At 54.5% G+C, this 16,888-nt stretch overlaps 6 protein-coding genes across 6 annotated transcripts, besides 1 other annotated feature; 3 read left to right on the top strand and 3 right to left on the bottom strand.

Annotated features, from left to right (window-relative positions):
• Positions 1-282: 282 nt before the first annotated feature.
• Positions 283-2,532, top strand: CCOS01_03673 (uncharacterized protein; the record flags this gene model as incomplete). The annotated part of the gene is made up of 2 exons (XM_060451858.1): positions 283-374; positions 441-2,532. The coding sequence occupies 2 exons, from the start codon at positions 283-285 to the stop codon at positions 2,530-2,532; spliced, it is 2,184 nt and encodes a 727-aa protein (XP_060318123.1).
• A 798-nt stretch (positions 2,533-3,330) lies between these two features.
• On the top strand, positions 3,331-3,480 carry CCOS01_03672 (uncharacterized protein; the record flags this gene model as incomplete). The annotated part of the gene is made up of 1 exon (XM_060451857.1): positions 3,331-3,480. The coding sequence occupies one exon, from the start codon at positions 3,331-3,333 to the stop codon at positions 3,478-3,480; it is 150 nt and encodes a 49-aa protein (XP_060318122.1).
• A 2,949-nt stretch (positions 3,481-6,429) lies between these two features.
• CCOS01_03671 (adenosine deaminase) lies at positions 6,430-7,497 on the bottom strand (the record flags this gene model as incomplete). The annotated part of the gene is made up of 1 exon (XM_060451856.1): positions 6,430-7,497. The coding sequence occupies one exon, from the start codon at positions 7,495-7,497 to the stop codon at positions 6,430-6,432; it is 1,068 nt and encodes a 355-aa protein (XP_060318121.1).
• Positions 7,498-9,196: 1,699 nt separating this feature from the next.
• Positions 9,197-9,280: a sequence feature (Short protein (CCOS01_03670, KAK1534918.1) was converted to a misc_feature.).
• Positions 9,281-10,512: 1,232 nt separating this feature from the next.
• On the bottom strand, positions 10,513-10,677 carry CCOS01_03669 (uncharacterized protein; the record flags this gene model as incomplete). Its single annotated transcript, XM_060451855.1, has 1 exon — positions 10,513-10,677. One exon carries the CDS (start codon positions 10,675-10,677, stop codon positions 10,513-10,515), a length of 165 nt encoding a protein of 54 aa, XP_060318120.1.
• A 3,297-nt stretch (positions 10,678-13,974) lies between these two features.
• On the bottom strand, positions 13,975-14,354 carry CCOS01_03668 (uncharacterized protein; the record flags this gene model as incomplete). Its single annotated transcript, XM_060451854.1, has 2 exons — positions 13,975-14,147; positions 14,306-14,354. 2 exons carry the CDS (start codon positions 14,352-14,354, stop codon positions 13,975-13,977), a joined length of 222 nt encoding a protein of 73 aa, XP_060318119.1.
• Positions 14,355-14,839: 485 nt separating this feature from the next.
• On the top strand, positions 14,840-15,584 carry CCOS01_03667 (uncharacterized protein; the record flags this gene model as incomplete). The annotated part of the gene is made up of 2 exons (XM_060451853.1): positions 14,840-14,996; positions 15,469-15,584. 2 exons carry the CDS (start codon positions 14,840-14,842, stop codon positions 15,582-15,584), a joined length of 273 nt encoding a protein of 90 aa, XP_060318118.1.
• Between the last annotated feature and the right edge of the window lie 1,304 nt (positions 15,585-16,888).

Below are 16,888 nucleotides of genomic sequence, written 5' to 3'. Positions count from 1 at the left end.
GCGCTTCTCTGAGCTGCCTGGGACGCATTGCCATGGCCTTTTAGCCCTGGAGCCATCGCATTACTCGCGCTGCGCCGTCCCGTCGACGACTTCCAACGCCATCCATTGTTACCCCCAGCCACAACCTCGTGGTCTTGCGCTGCTCGCTTGGTCAGCCACGCCTCCGGCTGTCCTCGGTGCCTAGATTCATATGACCTTGCGCCGGAATCTGCAACCTACTGCTTCTTCTTTCTCCTCCTTCGTCCACTGCTCTGTTGTTCATCATAGCATACACCAGTCGCCATGATAGACCACGTCCTGGGACGGCCGTCGGTCAAGTCGCGCCGCCTTCAGGTCCTGGCGGTGCTGGCTTTCTGGTCGGCATACATCTTCAGGTAACAAACAACATCCTGAATCTCGTGCAACGCTGTCGTGATAGAAGCTGATGAGATCTTTTGCAGAGGACACCCCCACGGCCCTCCCGTCATCCGCTTCTTCTCCAAGCTCACAACGAAGCGCCTCACAACATGGCAGACCGTCGTGGTCACCATGATCTACCTCTACGCTGCCCGACACTTCAGCACTCTAGTCGGCCTTGCGAGTCCCGAGCCCATGTCCAACATGTACGACGCCACCTACTTCCGCGCAACATGGATCTTGACTGCTCTGGATGCCGGCTTTTGGACCGCCATGAAGATCCGCGCAAAGTGGCTTCGCGACCTGGCCAGCATCGTCTTCTCCGTATTCTACATGTTTGCCGCCGAGAAGGCCGACGAAAAGGTGCGCAAGGTGCGCGGCATGTTGACCGTCGAGCATCTGCGTGTGTCTTGGGACAAAGGAACGACGCCGTACCTGAAATTCTTCCAGGGCCTCATGCGGCCTCGCTTCTCCCGCTGGCCGCCGCGCGCAATCCGCATTCCCCGACCCTCTGGCAGCGATTATAAGGAGCCTGTGTCGGCTTGGCTCTACTTTGATGGACCATTGACGGACCTCGTGCGACACAGCAGAATCATCCTGGATATCCCTGGTGGTGGATTCGTCGCCATGGACCCTCGATGCAACGATGATAAGCTATTTTCATGGGCGTCCAAGACCGGCATGCCAGTTCTTAGCTTGGATTACAAGAAGGCTCCCGAGTTCCCGTACCCCTTCGCTCTGAACGAGTGCTTCGACGTCTACACGACACTTATTCGAAGCAAGGGACGATGCATCGGCATGTCTGGAAGAGAGACACCCCGAATTGTGCTTACAGGTGACAGCGCCGGTGGTAACTTGGCCACGGCAACGACTCTCATGATTGTCGAGAGAACGTCAGTGCCGATGCGTCGCTACTCGAGCACAGGAGATCTGCCATTACCCGACGGATTGGTCTTGTTCTATCCAGCACTTGATATGAACATTGGCAACTGGATGTCAGACGAGCAAATGTCACTTATGAAGGATAGAAGGCTGAGAAGCACGAACCAATCGATCATCAGGCGAAAGAGCATGCAGTACAACGACCTCGTCGGCACACCTCACCATAGTGATGACGAGGAGGACTCCAACAAGCAGTCGACAGAGCTGACGGCCACGGAGGTCCAGATCGCCTCACAACAAGCGCTCGCTAGTCCCCATCCCGAGTTTTCGCATGGCGGTCCACAAAGTATGTCCAACGCAGGATCCTCAGCTCCGGATATCAAGCGTCAGCAGAGCGCATCCCATCACTCGGAACCTCTTCGAACCCGCCTCGCCATGTCGTCCATGATTTCGTACTTCAACGATCGCGTGCTCACGCCCGAGATGATGCGCGCCATGATCATTCTCTATATCGGTCCTCACAATCGACCTGACTTCAGCAAGGACTACCTCCTTTCTCCTGTTCTTACCCCCGACTCCCTCCTTGCGCGCTTCCCTAAGGTCTACTTCCTGACCGGCGAGCGAGACCCTCTGGTCGACGACACCGTCATCTTCTCAGCACGTCTGCGCAAGGTGAAGGAGTCCATGTTCGACCAAGCCCAATCCGAGCGCTCCGACCTTGGCGATGGACTCGAGCCCATCTTCAATCCCAAGGACGTTGCCGAGGTGATGCTGATCCCCGGCATCTCCCACGGCTTCCTTCAGTTCCCGACCGTGTACCCCCCAGCATGGAAGCACTTTGAGAGGTCAGCGGAATGGATCACAGAGATCTTTGCCTCAGCCGACGCCGTACGCGAAAAGGAGAGCCGCGGCCGCAGACGTGTCGGCGGTGGACCCATCACAAACGGCAACAGCGAGGGACGGCACCATAACCGCGTCGAGTCGAGCGGGGATGAGGACAGGCCGCTGGAGATTAGCATGACGAGAGCGAACCGCAAGAATACCCTGACCAAGGAGCCGCAGGTCATGGACGAGAGCGAGTCCATTGTACCCGATGCGAATGGCAAGAAGAAGAATGGCCGCGCGAGGGGCGCAAGTAAGAGTGCGGGCGCGAGCGCGAGCCTCGTAAAGCTGAAAAGTACAGATGACTTATTGGGAAGGAGAATGCAAGGTCTTGCTGGGGGCTTGACTGGCGTCGGGAGGGGACAGGAATGAAGCGGGTGAATGACCTGAAAGTGTCCTTGTACGATGGAGGCGCACAGTATTTATCACGATTTCGAGTCACGAATGTAGCCTCGTTAGGAATGTGTTCTGTCATTGGGTGGCTATAGATGATTTGTAGATTGGATTCGCCAACGAAGCTGTACACATACGTCGGGTAGCACCAAGTTTTGTAGACACCAGTATGATCATGGCCGTGCCTCTTCTGTGTCACTATGTAAGTCTGCCTCCAACAAGGGGTTGATGGTCGTTGACATGGGGTCCAGAGATCTTCTACTGACGACGATCATGGCAAAGTTCGCTGTCGAGAGGATTATGTGAAGCCTTCAGAGAGTGAGGTAAGGCACAATGACACAGCCGCTTGTCTCTCTCCTCGAGAGAACTCTATGATTTATGCTCAGCCTCGGTCATATGCTCACCACCAACCACGTACCCGGACGGCAAGCAGGCGCCTTGGTCATACCTTCCCCTTCTTCACCGAATACCTTTCCGACCACCTGAATAGACATGAATACACACCAGATAGAAAGCCTATATACACCTCCTCAACCCCATTCCCGTCACCAACACAGCAGGCGCCCTCTAGGTCGGGGGTCAGGTCAAAGCTGTGGCGTGGGTGGTGGAGTGGTCAATGGTCAGCAATCACTTTCTACACGCCAACCGGCCTTACTCGACGACAGGCTTAGCGCATACGAGAGTACCCGAGTTTGGATCCCAGCTTGTGCGCCAGAGATGTGGTCCCCGTTCGCCACCGTGGGGGGAGGGGGGTGAACTCTTTTGCTATCCTGGTTGATGTTGGTGGTGATGTCTTTTTGGTGGTGGTTGAGCCCCTTTCAATGCTTTAGGTTGTGTTGTTGCGGCTGCTGCTACTCACTCTATAAATTGGATCAATCCAGAAGAATACTGATCTATCTGCAGGCTATCACCTTCGAAGAACCCTGAGACGGTGCTTTGAGAGTTCATGGCCAAACCTGCCTAACACGAATTTGGCAGTGCTAAGGGCGTGTCACTCTGGTTCTCTACCATCTGAAGTTTAGAGATGGGATCTCACTGGTTTATACGTGATCGGAGGATGTCCCTGTTCTGTTGAACCATAGTCCCATCTTCGTCTCAAGAGGTATGTAAAGGTTGTTGACAGCTCCTGGGGTTGACTACCGTTGTGAGCACTGAGCGCTTCCGCTCTCAGTCGGGGATCATTCTCGTGCGATCTCAAGGGAAGCAGTCCAAGTAGTCGCCATCACGCCTTTCTTGTATATCCGTATCGGGGACTTGTCGCTTGACTGGGTATTTTCTATTTTTTAGGCTCTTAAGATCGGCTACAGGCATTGAAATTGTTATGACAGGGCCTCGGTCGCGGGAATTAGGGGCGTCGAGCTTGTCTTACCAGGTAGATGAATCGTCTGCTGGCCTCTTTGCTCGGGAAGGTAGGTATGATTCATGGTCTTGGGATACATCATCCCGTCGCCAAATTCACGTGAGAGAGCAGCTCAGTACAGGCAGGCACGCAAGACCGGACCGCTTGGCTCACACCTTCCACCTTCTACATTGAATCACACAGGAAGGCCCATATAGGCCTCGTCAAATCCATTCCCGTCACCAGCCAGCAGGCGCCCCCTTGGGGGTCAGGTCAAAACTGGCTGGGTGGTGGAGTGGTTCAAGTCCACGAGCCTACGCGGTGAAGGCTTTGAGAGGTCCCGTGTTCGAGTCCCAGCATGTGCGCCAGAGATGTAGTCCCCATTCGCCACCGGGGGGGCGAACTCTTTTGCTAATCTAGCTATTCAGTTTTGGGTGTGGGGGAGAGGAAACTCTTCTCTTTCGAATGCTTGGTTATTGTTGATGTTCGTTCCTGCCGTTGCTATCGCTTTTGAGAAATGAAAGCGATGTTATTGAATAGGTTCGGGATGAGCAGTTCTTGCCTTCATACCACGGGGTCTCTGGAACTCTAGGATCTATTCCGAGGGTGCTTGGATAGGGTATACTGATCAATCGATGGGTGTGTGACTCATGCTACCTCATCTGTAATCTAGAGGGCTTCCATCAAAATCTTACTGGCCTGGACTTAATTAGCAGATAGGTGTCTGCTTCGTACACCGCTCTAACCCACCTAAGTTCGTCTAGCTCGGATCTCTCGAAGCAAACTGGGATGCCTGGCGCGATTGCTGGATAACTCCGGAGAAGGAGGCAGGCGCAGATGAACGATCTCGTTGCCCACGAGTTTATGGGTACCGCCACGCAACGGAGCTTGGAAGGCCTTGTGCTTATCTAGAAACTCGCGTAGAAGATGATTGGCAGTCGTGGCACTCTGTATACAACGGGAGAGGTCAGCACCTCTCAGTGGTATGACGTAACCTTGGATCTGTTATATTTCTGCCATTGCGAGATCTGACCAACTTGATCTACATCGTGGCCAGGCGTAGAGGGGACCGCGCCCCCTGTCATCGAGTCAATCTGCGACTAGCGGCGACCAACTTGAGAAGCACATGTGAAGAGGTGGATGCAGATGTCTTGATCGGTTGATTCGACTCGGTAGAGATCAGTTTGAAGGGTTGTCATGTGCCCGCGATCTGCTCTTTCGTTTCGGGCCAGCCAAAGACTTGAGACGAGGAAGCTGCCACAGACTGCACAGCATTCTAGTCGAATGCTCCCAGGGCTTGTATTGCCATTCCAGTCGTACAGATAGAACAAGATGAGTTCGTTCTCCAACGACGCGTAGACGGTGCACGATCAGCTTAACCACACGACAAGCCCGCCACGGCGAAGACCACCTCCAGCCATAGCACGGCCTGAACCGGGCCTGCTTTCCAGAAACATCCTACGAATCTGAAGCGTGTCGCACTGTATTCTTCATGCCGTATGGTTCTCTCTAGCACGGGGTCTCTGAGTCTACAGTTTGCTGAGGTATCGCTGACAAACGCGGGCTATCGTCAGTGACAGCGGACTTGAACGAGAGGATCCGGGCAGGATATGACGAAATGCAGAATAGTTTGAGCCTTTGAATGACGTTCAGGGATAACAAAATGAAATTGGAAGAGCTCAATATGAAAGAACAGATGCCAATAGCACCGCGACGAGTTATTTCTTGAGGGATAGTTTGTGTGTATCGCTGGCAGCTTGGCCCACTCCTCTCCTTGGCCGACTCGAATCCACAAGGCGTGAACCACGGCATGACCTCAACCAATCACCCTGAGAATCAGTTGCATAGCATTCGCGGCCTTAGATACCGTATATTCGTGTTCTTGAAGGTGTTCCAGCAAGTGCGCCGATGCTTCTCTGATCAAAGCTATCATCGCTCGAAGTGGAAAAGGGGGGGGGGGGGGAGGGGGGGAGGGAATCGAACAGAGTAAATCGGAGGATATTCCGCAGCTACGTCGAGAACCGCAAACCATTCGCCTGACGGTGATACATCGAGCCTAGCTTCGGAGGTTGATATGCTTACATTGTCGGTGATGGTTGTAAGATATTTCATTAGCTTAGCTCACTTGGACACGTTGAGAGCGTTTGGGCAACGAGAGGGAGTTTACCCCTTTTCCAGCGCTTCGCGATGTACAAGGCCAGCCCAACGATATTCATGGAAGTCTTCATGCAAGTCACCATAGGCATTGTTGAATCTTGAAATGTGTGTTCTTATTTTACTATGTACTCCCAATCGCTAATTTATCTTCAGCGTCGTGATATTCTGGTATCTCCTTCTCAAACCCCCTTTTCCAAAATCGATAGTCCCAGTTGAAGGGGGACCAATGCAACCTCCCTTCGTTGAAATCCTTCCGAGGTAGACAATGACATCACGTCGTGCCTCAAAACCTCATTCATCCAAAAATCAGACATCCGCCCAAACGCCATCAACCCAAGACCTTCTCCCACCCACTCAGCAATACACAGTTTCCAGCCCCTTTAAGCCTTACCAGCATACTTCTTCACAACAGCCTCAATCTCCCCCTTCAAAACCTCCTTCCTCTCCTCAGAGCACCAGCTCCCCTCCACACTCCCAACAGCAATCCCCTTCCACTCCTCGATGCTCAACCCAAACGCCTCCTGCACGGCGCAGTAATTCTCAAGGATATATCCCCCAAAGTACGCAGGGTCGTCGCTGTTGATGCTAAACCGCACCCCCTTGTCCAAGAACTCCCGAATCGGCATCTCCTTCATCTCCCTGACGCCCCTCAACACCACATTCGAAATCGGACACAGACTCAACAGCGTCTTATCCCGCGCCAACCGCGCCAACAGCTCAGGGCTCTCCGCCGACCGCCGCCCGTGATCGATGCGCGTTACGCCGCAGTCGTCGAGCGCCTGCACGACGCACTCGGCCGGCGCCTCCTCGCCCGCGTGCGCCGTCGCCCGCACCCCCGCCGCCCGCACCGCGTCGTAGATGGACGTCCACATCTTGGGCGGGTACGGCGCCTCGCTGCTCGACATGCCCACGCCCGCAATCGTGCCGTCGGCAAAGTGGCCCGCGTCCCGGGCCTCGACAAACATGCGCAGCCCGTCCTCGACGGTGCAGTGCCGCAAGAAGCAGACGATATACTCAACCGTCAGCCCCTCGAAATCCCGCTGCGCACGCTCCTTTGCGCGCCTCAAGCCCTCGATGACGGTCTCGTACGCGACGCCGCGGCACGTGTGCGCCTGCGGATCGAAAAACACCTCCGCGTGACGCACGTTTTGCGAGTGCGCCTTCTTGAGATAGGCATAGCCCAGCTCCTCGAAATCGGTCACGGTCAGGAGCACGGAGAATCCGATAAAGTAGTAGTGCAAGAAGTCGTCGAGCGAGGAAAAGTTGCGGTACCGCTCGTACAGGGCCTCGACGCTGGCGAAGGCGGGATCCTTGTCGACGGGCAGGGCGATGTTGTTCTGTGCGGCCAGGTGGAACAGCAGCTCGGGCCCCAGGGAGCCCTCGATGTGAATGTGGTGCTCGCACTTTGGGAGATCGACCAGGAAGTCGTGGAGGTTGTCCTTGCACATCGTGGGCGGGATATGCGTGTCTTGAATGTGTGGGTGTGGGTGTGGGGTGTGTGCGAGTGTGTTGAGTATGATGATGAGGGGGGCCCCAGATGTCTGAAGTTGCAGAGTCTGTGTGTCGTTTTGTTGGAGATGCTTTAGATAGAGAGAGTGAGAGGTCGTTGTCGGTTCTGCAGATGAAAACGACGAATGATGGGATGAAGTTTGGAGGCGATGCGATGCGATGCGATGCGCCGGAGAGAAGTCGCAAAAAGATGAGAGGTGTATTTTAGTAGAAAGATGTTTCACCCGGAAAAGTTTGCTCAAAAAATCTTCTCGACAGGTTTCTGCCTTTGCCTTTTGTGTCGTTCACGAACAAAAATAGATTTTGTTGGAGAACTTCTAGAAAAGTCTTGTAGACGAACGCACGGCTTGGTATCTGCCACCAAAAGTTTCTTTCTTATCCGTGTTGTGTCATATCATTGGATTTTGTTTTCTTTCACTTCCAGTTTTTTTACGTTTTGCCTCTCGTTTTGGTGACAATGACCCGAATTTGTCTCCATATTCGCAGGTTTACGTTATCAGGTTCCCCTCGTTGTCGGCGAGCGCCGTGTTTCTTTCTGCAGCGGAAGACGGCGAAGGTTCGGCCCAGTCTTCGTTCGCCCGCTTGGCTGTGTCCGGCTTCCGACCGAGTATAAGTGGTTCTGGCTAACGCTGTTAGCCTCGGGAATATCCATCCAAGATAACAAAGGGATTTTAGACACAATGGAGTGATGGCCGATAGTACTAAAAGAGACTGAAAAGAGGGCAGTAATGAGCCTCCACGGCTGTCGGAGAAACAACGATTCCAAAACGACTAGCATTGACCACAAGGCAAGAGATCGCGAGAACGAGGGACCTGTGAAAAGGGGTTCCCCTGATCAAGAAACTTCCCGTGCCACGGATCCGGAGGCGAGCCTTCGCCAGAACGCTTCTCTCCCACACCCATTCCCACGCTCTCTCCAACCCGGTGGTCAAGAGAGTCTCCAGCAGCTTAACCGCTTCCCCCTCTCAGGGCCCTCTGTCGTCAGTGAGTGGCCCAATTTTCCGGGCCCGCGACGCACCCTGCGGCATTAAACGCACGACCAGCGAAGCCGTCGAACGACAAGATGGTTTGAAATATCCATGTTTGAAGCGGGCTAAGAGTAGTAGCATCGGGGATATGGGGAGGAAGACATTGGACGAAATATGACCATCGACGAAACAAGCTCCCTCCCGTTCTGCCTGTCACGACGATGATGTCGCAGTGGATCGGGCATTGGGCTAGGAACACTTTCTGTTGGTGACAGGCACAATCACAGATCCTACCCTTCTTTTCTCCAGCTTTGACGTCGGAAAGAGGTGACCCGGTGCACCTCACTGTCGCAAGAAAGCAGGATTGAAGCTGGAGGGTGCGGTCGCAGTCGCAGTCGCAGTCGCAGTCGCAGTTGCAGTGGCAAAGAGACGTGCAGCCGCAACTGACTGACATGAGCAAGTTGTCCGCGAATGGAATGCTTTCCATTTGAACAGTCTGGGAGGCTGGCCTTCGCGAGGGGGCCGCCAGCTTCCCCGTCACCAATTGTCAAGTCACCGTGCCATATGTACGTTCAGACCTCGACGACGGGCAGCCTCACAGACTCTCAGAGACTGACAGGTCCAGACGGCCGCCACATACGACATTGGTAGACTGCATTCCTTAGGTATCATGCTTTGGTTTGGCTGTTTCTTCTTCAGCGGTCCGCCAACGGCCAGCAGTGTGCGGGCTGGCGCGCTCCTCGAACTCGTCTAGATGGTCTCGAAACCCAATCTGTGTTGCACTCGCCAACCTTCATTGGCTCCAGCGAGACCCCTCTCTGTCTGTCTGGTCTTTGAAGGATGTTCTCCCCCCGTTGCGACGGATAGAGCCTGCCGCCTGCCGCTGAACCGCTTCCAAAGTCTAGACCTCTGGTATTGCTTTTTCTTGTCCCAGAGCGCAGAGACATCCAGAGACATCCAGAAACCTGCCGATTCCCCGGTTATTTCCCACATTGGGGGGCTGAAAGGCTGGCAAGTGGTGGCGCCGCACGCCGCTCCTAGGATTTCTCGGTAGGGATCATCCCGGAGCTGAAAGTTCAACGTCAACTGGACATTTTTCGACGGCCGATCAGAAGAGAGATCCATCCCAGTGTTCGACTGCGGGGGGGCGACGGGCGGTGCGCCCATGGAAGGAAGAACAAGGGAAAAAGAAAAAAAACCGCAGAAACGACCGGGATTCGGTGGTCAGATCCGTCTTGTGGCCGCCGATGAACCGGGCGAGGCAGCAGCCGACGGGATGGCTGACTACGAAGGGATATCCATACTAGGTGGACATTAGTGTTGCCTCGCATCACTGGGACCCGAGAGAGCTGGATGATACCATTCTCAGACTTTCCCAGGACTATCCGTACGCCGCCGCAGCGTATGTACATATGTATGGATATCCATCAAGGAGCTGAGATGTTGGATAACGGCCGAACACGCCCCCTCAGGCTGTTGCTCCGAACTGTCAAGCCAAGGAATGTTCCTGGTCTTAGCCCGTGAGGCCCCTCCCTCTAAAAAGGGTCTCTTGGCCCTTGATATGCTTGATTATCAGCCCCATCCATGGTGGCACGGGCTGTCCCATGGCATCTGTGACGTGAGTCGTCGCAACCACCGATCTCCCAAGCGAGAAGGGAAGCCTCCGCCAGTCGTGCGCAAAAGCTTATCGACAGGAATAGCTCCAACGTCCAGGTGAGATGATGGAATGGCGGTTGGAATGGAGTCCCGTTGACCTCCGTCCCTTCATCCGTTGTGTCTTTTTAAGCTTGTCATGGCCGTTTCCGCGCGCCCGCGCCCGATGCTTGTTGCACGCGACCAGTCACCAGTCGTCCCGTTGCATCTTGATGCCCGCTGCCCGCCCTCTATGTTCTAATTCTGTCCGTTTGAAGACAGCAACCACCTTTTCTGTCAGACTTTCCATCTTCCTACCTTATCCAAAGACTTGGGATGCGCCCGTGAACCTTTTTATCCCGAGATCGACAACCCTGGGCCACGAGGGACACAAGCTTCTTGTTGAAGCGCCCGAGCGTGCGAGGAGCAATCCCGTTGGACTCTTTTTTTTTCGCCGTGCTTGTATCTAACCTGCGAGTGAAGATGATCCTGCGGTTTGTCGAGCTGCTTGCTACCCATGTATCCGTAGGTGTTCCCCCTCTCCCGCTGGCAGGAATGTGGGATCCGCCAAACCCAGCCAGACCCAATTTCATGCAAGCTAGTAAGGGCTTCTTTGGCAGTGCTGTTTCATTCGGCTTGTTGACCGCCTGTTGCCAATAACTGCCGCCGCAGACCCAATCCTCTCCGCATCCTTTGCCGGACCCAGTTGTTTGGAGGCACGCCGCACCGCTGCTCGAAAGCGCGGGTACGGATAAAGACTCAAGACAAAACACACGAGTGGCTGTCGACCGTTTTCAAACGTTGTATTGCTTCGGGAAAAGAGTGCGAGGTAATACGGATAGCCTGCCAATCTGCCTGGCCATCGGAAGCTAATCGGTGGATGGTAACATGCATGCGTGTCTTGGGACCGGACGTTGACAGCTAGTCTTACTGATACCGTAGCAAGCCGCGGCTGACGGTACAGTCATTACGGGTAAGAAGGTGCGTTTACGGTCGTTGCCGCCATCGTCACACTGCTTCTTAGTCTCTGTCAGTGAGCTTGCCCGAGTTTAAGCTATGCGATGCGATATTGCCAGCACCCGTCCTCGAGTTATCGGTGGTTACATTTGTGTGACATGACACGCATACTTCCTATGTATATCCTCGTCCGGTCTCCTTAACTACGTTAGATATGGCTCATAGACCACTCTCTTTAGACAATAACTAAGGCGAGGTGACGATGGTTGGATTGGTGGATAACTTTGCTGAAAAGACAAAAGTCTCACGATTCCAAGTGGGCAGAGAATTGCCAGCCGGAACGACCAGATAACTTTGCTCTTTGCGGGGTTGCACACCATTCTGCTTGCCACCGGGTGCCCATCACGCTACCCAGGAGCTGTTCCCTCCCGGCGGAGATACCGAATGGCACCTCGAATCCAGAGGGCGGTTGATGGCGTCTCCTGAGCACCGTGAGTGACCGAGTCTACTGCCTGGGTTTGTCTGCAACTCGGGTTGCTGCAACGATGCTTGTAGTGTAACCTGCGCTGCACATGGTCCGTTTCGGTGCCCCTCAAGAGGGTGTAGACTGTAGACGGAGGCGGAGAGGAGGAGGAGGAGGGCTCGGAGAAGGTGCTACTTTCGACAGAGCTCCGTCGAGGTCATGCCAGCGTGCTAGTGTATTGCGTACGCAGCATCCGTAGTAGACTTCTCGGCTATCACCCAGTGGTATTCAGATAAACTGCACTTTAGATTCGCTTCGCGGATGGAACCTGGCAAGTTACCACTCCGGGCTGTCATGTTTCATATGGGCCGACAAGCCCTGGGAGCTCGAGCCAGCTTGCCAGGTACGCCAATCGCGCCGTCGACATTCAGTCTGCGGTCCGTTGTGGATAATTCTTGACAACTCTCCCGAGGGGAAACACGGTTTCCCTGGGCTTGAACAAAACTCTGATATAGTTGATTCATGTTGCGAATCGGTTCAACATCACAGCAGACTGGTGGCCGTCTACTGATGGTTGACTCGACGGCGGAAATCCGTCAAAAACCAAACTCCAAAGCTTGGCTATTAATATTCGTGTGAAAAAGTGCGGAGCCGATCTCACCTATCCGCAGATTCGGCATTCGGTTGTGATCAGATGCGTCGGCTCCACGGCTCGTTTAGGATAAAAGTCCTGGTTATAGCTTATGCTCTTAATCCGCGGCACCAAGAGCCAATGTTGACCAAGGGGCTGACAAGGAATGGCGTGGTCGAGGAGGATCCTATCGTGACCATACTGCGTACTCTGTAGTCCCTACCGAGTCCAAATGATAACTGTCGGTCGTGTGCACAAACGCGGACGTGTGGCAGACGTCGGCAACGCCATCGTCGTCCCCATTCCCCCGTGGAAGAGTTCTGGCCTTGAAGCGATTGACACGATACTGTAACCTTGCTGACATGGGCTTGTCCTTTGACCCCCGGCATGCTTGCAGTACCCATGGCCCCGGTCAGGCAAATCCTCTTGTCTGCGATTGACACTGAATCAATGGCGGCGATCTGTTGAAGAGGTGCTGTACGACTCGGGGATCGCGTTACATTGCTGCAAACATACCGTCCCGGCCGGAATGCTGCGAGTCGTGAAATGGATCCAATCTGCTTCTGTACAGTACACCCGCACCATGTACGCGACCACCTGTCGTGTTACCGTCTGCCACTGATCTGCGCTTTCGTCACGCAGCCCTCTACCATGGCTCGGGAAAGCTAGCCAAGTTGCGAACCTCCGAGGTATGTAGAGGACGTCAATGAGAATGGCCGAACAACCAGCCTAAGAAGCGGCGACTTCTCCGGGAGTTGCGCCAATCGTCATTCGCAACTATTGGACCCTTGGTAACCATTCGGTGGCACGGCGACCTACGACAGAGGAAAGACGTATGTGGTGCTGACAAGGATGAATAGAACACCTTATCTTTCAAGTGAAGCTGGAGACAGCGACTCGTTGACTCTTACAATCGAGCGATGTCCATACTTTTTACCCCTGTCCCAAGAGAACCTCGAGCCTAGACATCAGCTTCGGTCCGTTGGATGGTTGAAGGGAATCGTTGAGAATGAACAGAAGGGATATCGATGTTTGTGAATACAACCTCTGAGATGCAATTGTTGATGCGGACCTGTGGGGTAGTAACCGGGTCCGACCACGCCAATGTGATATTTGTATGTACCAAGTACCCGCAACATGTGGAAGACGTCCCAACCCCATGGTGAAAAAGCCCTGTCGAGACTTTCGGGGGTCGAATGGGAGAGGATGGCCTATTCTTCCTGACGTGGGAGTCACTTGTGCCTGGGTTTTCCCATCGCGCAGTCGACCGACGCTGGCCGTTGTGCGGCGCAGTAATACCACAACATCATTGCGAGTCTCATCTTCTTTGTGTGCGGTCGTATGCGCCACAAGGCCACAGTACAAGGCCAACTAAGCAAGCCAAGGGGTCGGAAACCTCCTTTACTTCATGTGTTTGCTTGTCGTGGAGGTGAAGAGCGTGTGGTTGGCCGTTGTGTACCGTGGTACACGGCAGAAACGTACACGCAACCTGACCGGGCGCATGGGCTTCGGGAAGTGGGATGCGGCGTGCTAATGGATGCATCCCCGGCCCACGCGAGTGGTGGCCCTCTTGAGAAGGCCATCAGGAGGGGGAGGGATCGTCTCTCGCGGCACGACTTTTCCCAGGAGAGGCTAGGGACGCACTCACTCACATACTGCAGGCTAAGGTAGTCTCCTCCCTCCTCCCTCCCAGCTCATCTAGCTCGTAAGCCTGTGCAATAGCGCACTGCGTGCTGCAGGAGCATATTTTGACAAGGACAGGGCCTCACCGGGCCCGGGCCAATCGACCAGTTCTCGACACATGATGGCGGATGCGGAGCGTTCCAGGGCGGGAAGACGCGGTTGGCGAGATCAAATCTTGCGCAACGACGATGATATCGACTATCACCGGGAGGCTTGAGGCCCTACCATTGGTCGCGTCGGCTTGCTCACCCTCGGCTGGCTGACCGAGCAAAGTGCCCAGGTGTCACGATGCATTGAGACATGGATCGTTGGAAAATACGCAGGCATATCTAGATGACGGGGGAGCTAAGAGTGTAAAGCAGACAGCAACTGAGGGCAACAAGCCCAGCCGCAGTCTACTGTGTATTGTGTACGTACAGAGTAGTGCTTCCGTACACCGTGCCTGTATGGAGTCTTTGACATGATGGTTACGAGGCTACTCTGCCGTGACGGAGCCCAATGCTACGTCAGAAGCGTGGCAGTCTGGCAGAAAGTCGGAAAAGAAACAAGGGACGTGGGAGTCCTGGCGAGTATGTCGGAGGAAATTTCGGGCCATCGGCAGCGATTTCGATGTTTTCTGCTGGGGCGGCCTGCTAGAGCCAAGACCAGCCGCTCTCGGGGCTCAAGCCGAAGGAATGCTGTTGGACAGTTGGGCAGGCTACTCGCTGAAATGCTCTTCCAACGGTGGACAGTGGACACTAGGCCGTAACCTTAGCAGGTATCCGTAGCGCCAGCTTAATTTGACAATGGCATGTTGGAGAAGCCGAGCCTGGTTAGTTTACAGTATCCACGGTCTCCAAGCGGGAACTTGGCCGTCGCAGATATAACCCCGGGCATCTGGCCGAACTCGAAGGGCTTCGAATCGGAGTAGCGAGCAGCGAAATCTTCATGTACAAGGCCCGCGGGCCATGGCAAGCCGCAAGATGACATTGGGACATTGCCTGTTCGTGGATTCGCTGTCAACGGTTCGAGGCCAGGCCAGGCCTGGCCATCCTGTGGCCCTGTCACCCTGGGCACTAGCGCTGATGAACCCCCCGGCGGTGTTTCCCCTGGCGAGCGACATCCGTGCGTGTTCTCCGTCAGGAACGGAACTTGTGGGACATGATTCGGGGAAATTGGGTGGTTGTGACATTGCGAGAACATGATTCTCGATGGAGCCACTTTGATGGCCTTTGGGAACATCCGGATGCTGCCGACTGATCAGGAGGTACGGGGACAGAATCCCTCGAGTCGAGTGGCCTGTAGACATGAACTTGTCAATCTGCGGGCTTGGTAGCACTGCCACTAGCCCAGGAGGCGGTCGTCATCAAAATCCCCGGCTGGCGGAACCCCCCCCCCCTTTCGCTGATTCTTGCCTGGCATGCCCAGTTTCCAAAGGATCCATCCGAGGCTTTGGTTGCTAGAACCAGATGAACGTGGCGAGCCGGGAGGAATGATATGCGTATTGCTCAACCGTACTGTGAGATGTGCCAAGAATTCCCGCATGATGGTGAAGCAGTCCAGCCATCGTCACACTTGCGAGTATCCGTACTAATAGATTCTCAAAGACCCCGAGAAGACGGATATCGGGAACAAGCCATAGTGGGCGGCGTGGGGCCGACGGCTCCTGGATCGGCAGAAGTAGGGCGAGAGTGCAGAAACAAGGTGCTGTAGCGTGGCGTGAAACTGTGGGTGTGCGGATACCTTCACTGCGTTGTGTGAGTGCCTTCGAAGGCAGTTGGGCGAGTTGCCCAGTAGTTTATGTCGGACTTACAGCGGCGTTCGGTGCTAGAGCTGTCCGCTGACGATCTGGAGACAGATGCGTGGGTTGCAGCAGTGGCTTTCCAGCCATCCCAGTGCGGCATGCGGTGCAAAATTGATGTGCAGCCGGCACTTCAAATCCCAATGGATAAGAGCGGGCGTGCGGGCTGATTGCTTCGGCAGGCCAGGCGATTGGGAAAAGGCTAATTGTGTTCAGTCGAGGCCGTTGAAATAGTCGGGTGGCTCGCCCGCCCGCTCGCCCATCGGCTTCCGTATGAATTCATAGAGTGCGATGTATCCGTACTGCATCCGTACTGCATCCGTTTTGTCTGAGGGATGCGAACGTTGGCATGCAACGGAGAGGGGGCCATGGGGCCAGGCATGATCCATGAGCTTGCTACCGTGGTATCTTGTGATTTGCAACCTATGGGACCTGCCGGCTTCGTAGACCTTGGAAAGAGATCGATGCTGCCAGCTATGGTCAAGGGATTGATGCACGTCTCTGAATCGCCAATGCAGATCCCAAGCCGCAGGTTGAGAGATTGCTAGGTCCTGGAAAGGAAAACGACAGACACATGCATCGTATCGAGCAAGTTAGAGTGGGCAGAAAGCGAAGCAGCGGCAATGGTGAGAGAGGTTCTGGTCTAGGCGGAATATCGAGCCAAGTAGAAGGTCTAGCATGGTGTGGGTTCGAGACTCGTCGGACTCGGAGCAAGTGCCAAGTGGTCCTCGTAGGTTTGTCTTGCGTAGCTACGTCGCAGATCGACGGCCTACAAGTCAACGGCTCAAAACTCAGGGTTCGGCTGTGCTTCCGGCATATGTGTCGCATCTAAGTTGTTCTGGAGCAGGTAAGGTATCTTAACATGTAGCCTCCCCCTGATTCTCGACTTGGGGAAAACATGCTGAGCTAACAACGAACCGTGGCTTGATGTCGATATGAATGCAAGTTGCTACGGAGAGGTTTGCCGAGTCTGGTTCAACACTATGTGGGACCCGGAAATGTGGCCGTGTGTATGTGCAAAGTGCGGTCGCAAGTGTCCAGGGACTGCGAGAATTGGAGAGGATGAAGAAGTGCCCGCATGGGTATCCGTACACTTAGTTGAAAGGGCCCGTTGGAGGAATACTGCGTAGAGAGGTTGGACTTTGAAGAAGGTTGATGACTGTACCGCTGAGGGATGTGGGATCTGGCAGAAAGAAAGAATGGGCTCAAAGCGAGC

The sequence above is a fragment of the Colletotrichum costaricense genome (genome assembly GCF_030867565.1).
Source record: "Colletotrichum costaricense strain IMI 309622 chromosome Unknown Scaffold_3.1, whole genome shotgun sequence".
Taxonomy (NCBI): Eukaryota; Fungi; Ascomycota; class Sordariomycetes; order Glomerellales; family Glomerellaceae; genus Colletotrichum; species Colletotrichum costaricense.
This window is presented reverse-complemented; position numbering and strand designations above follow the sequence as displayed.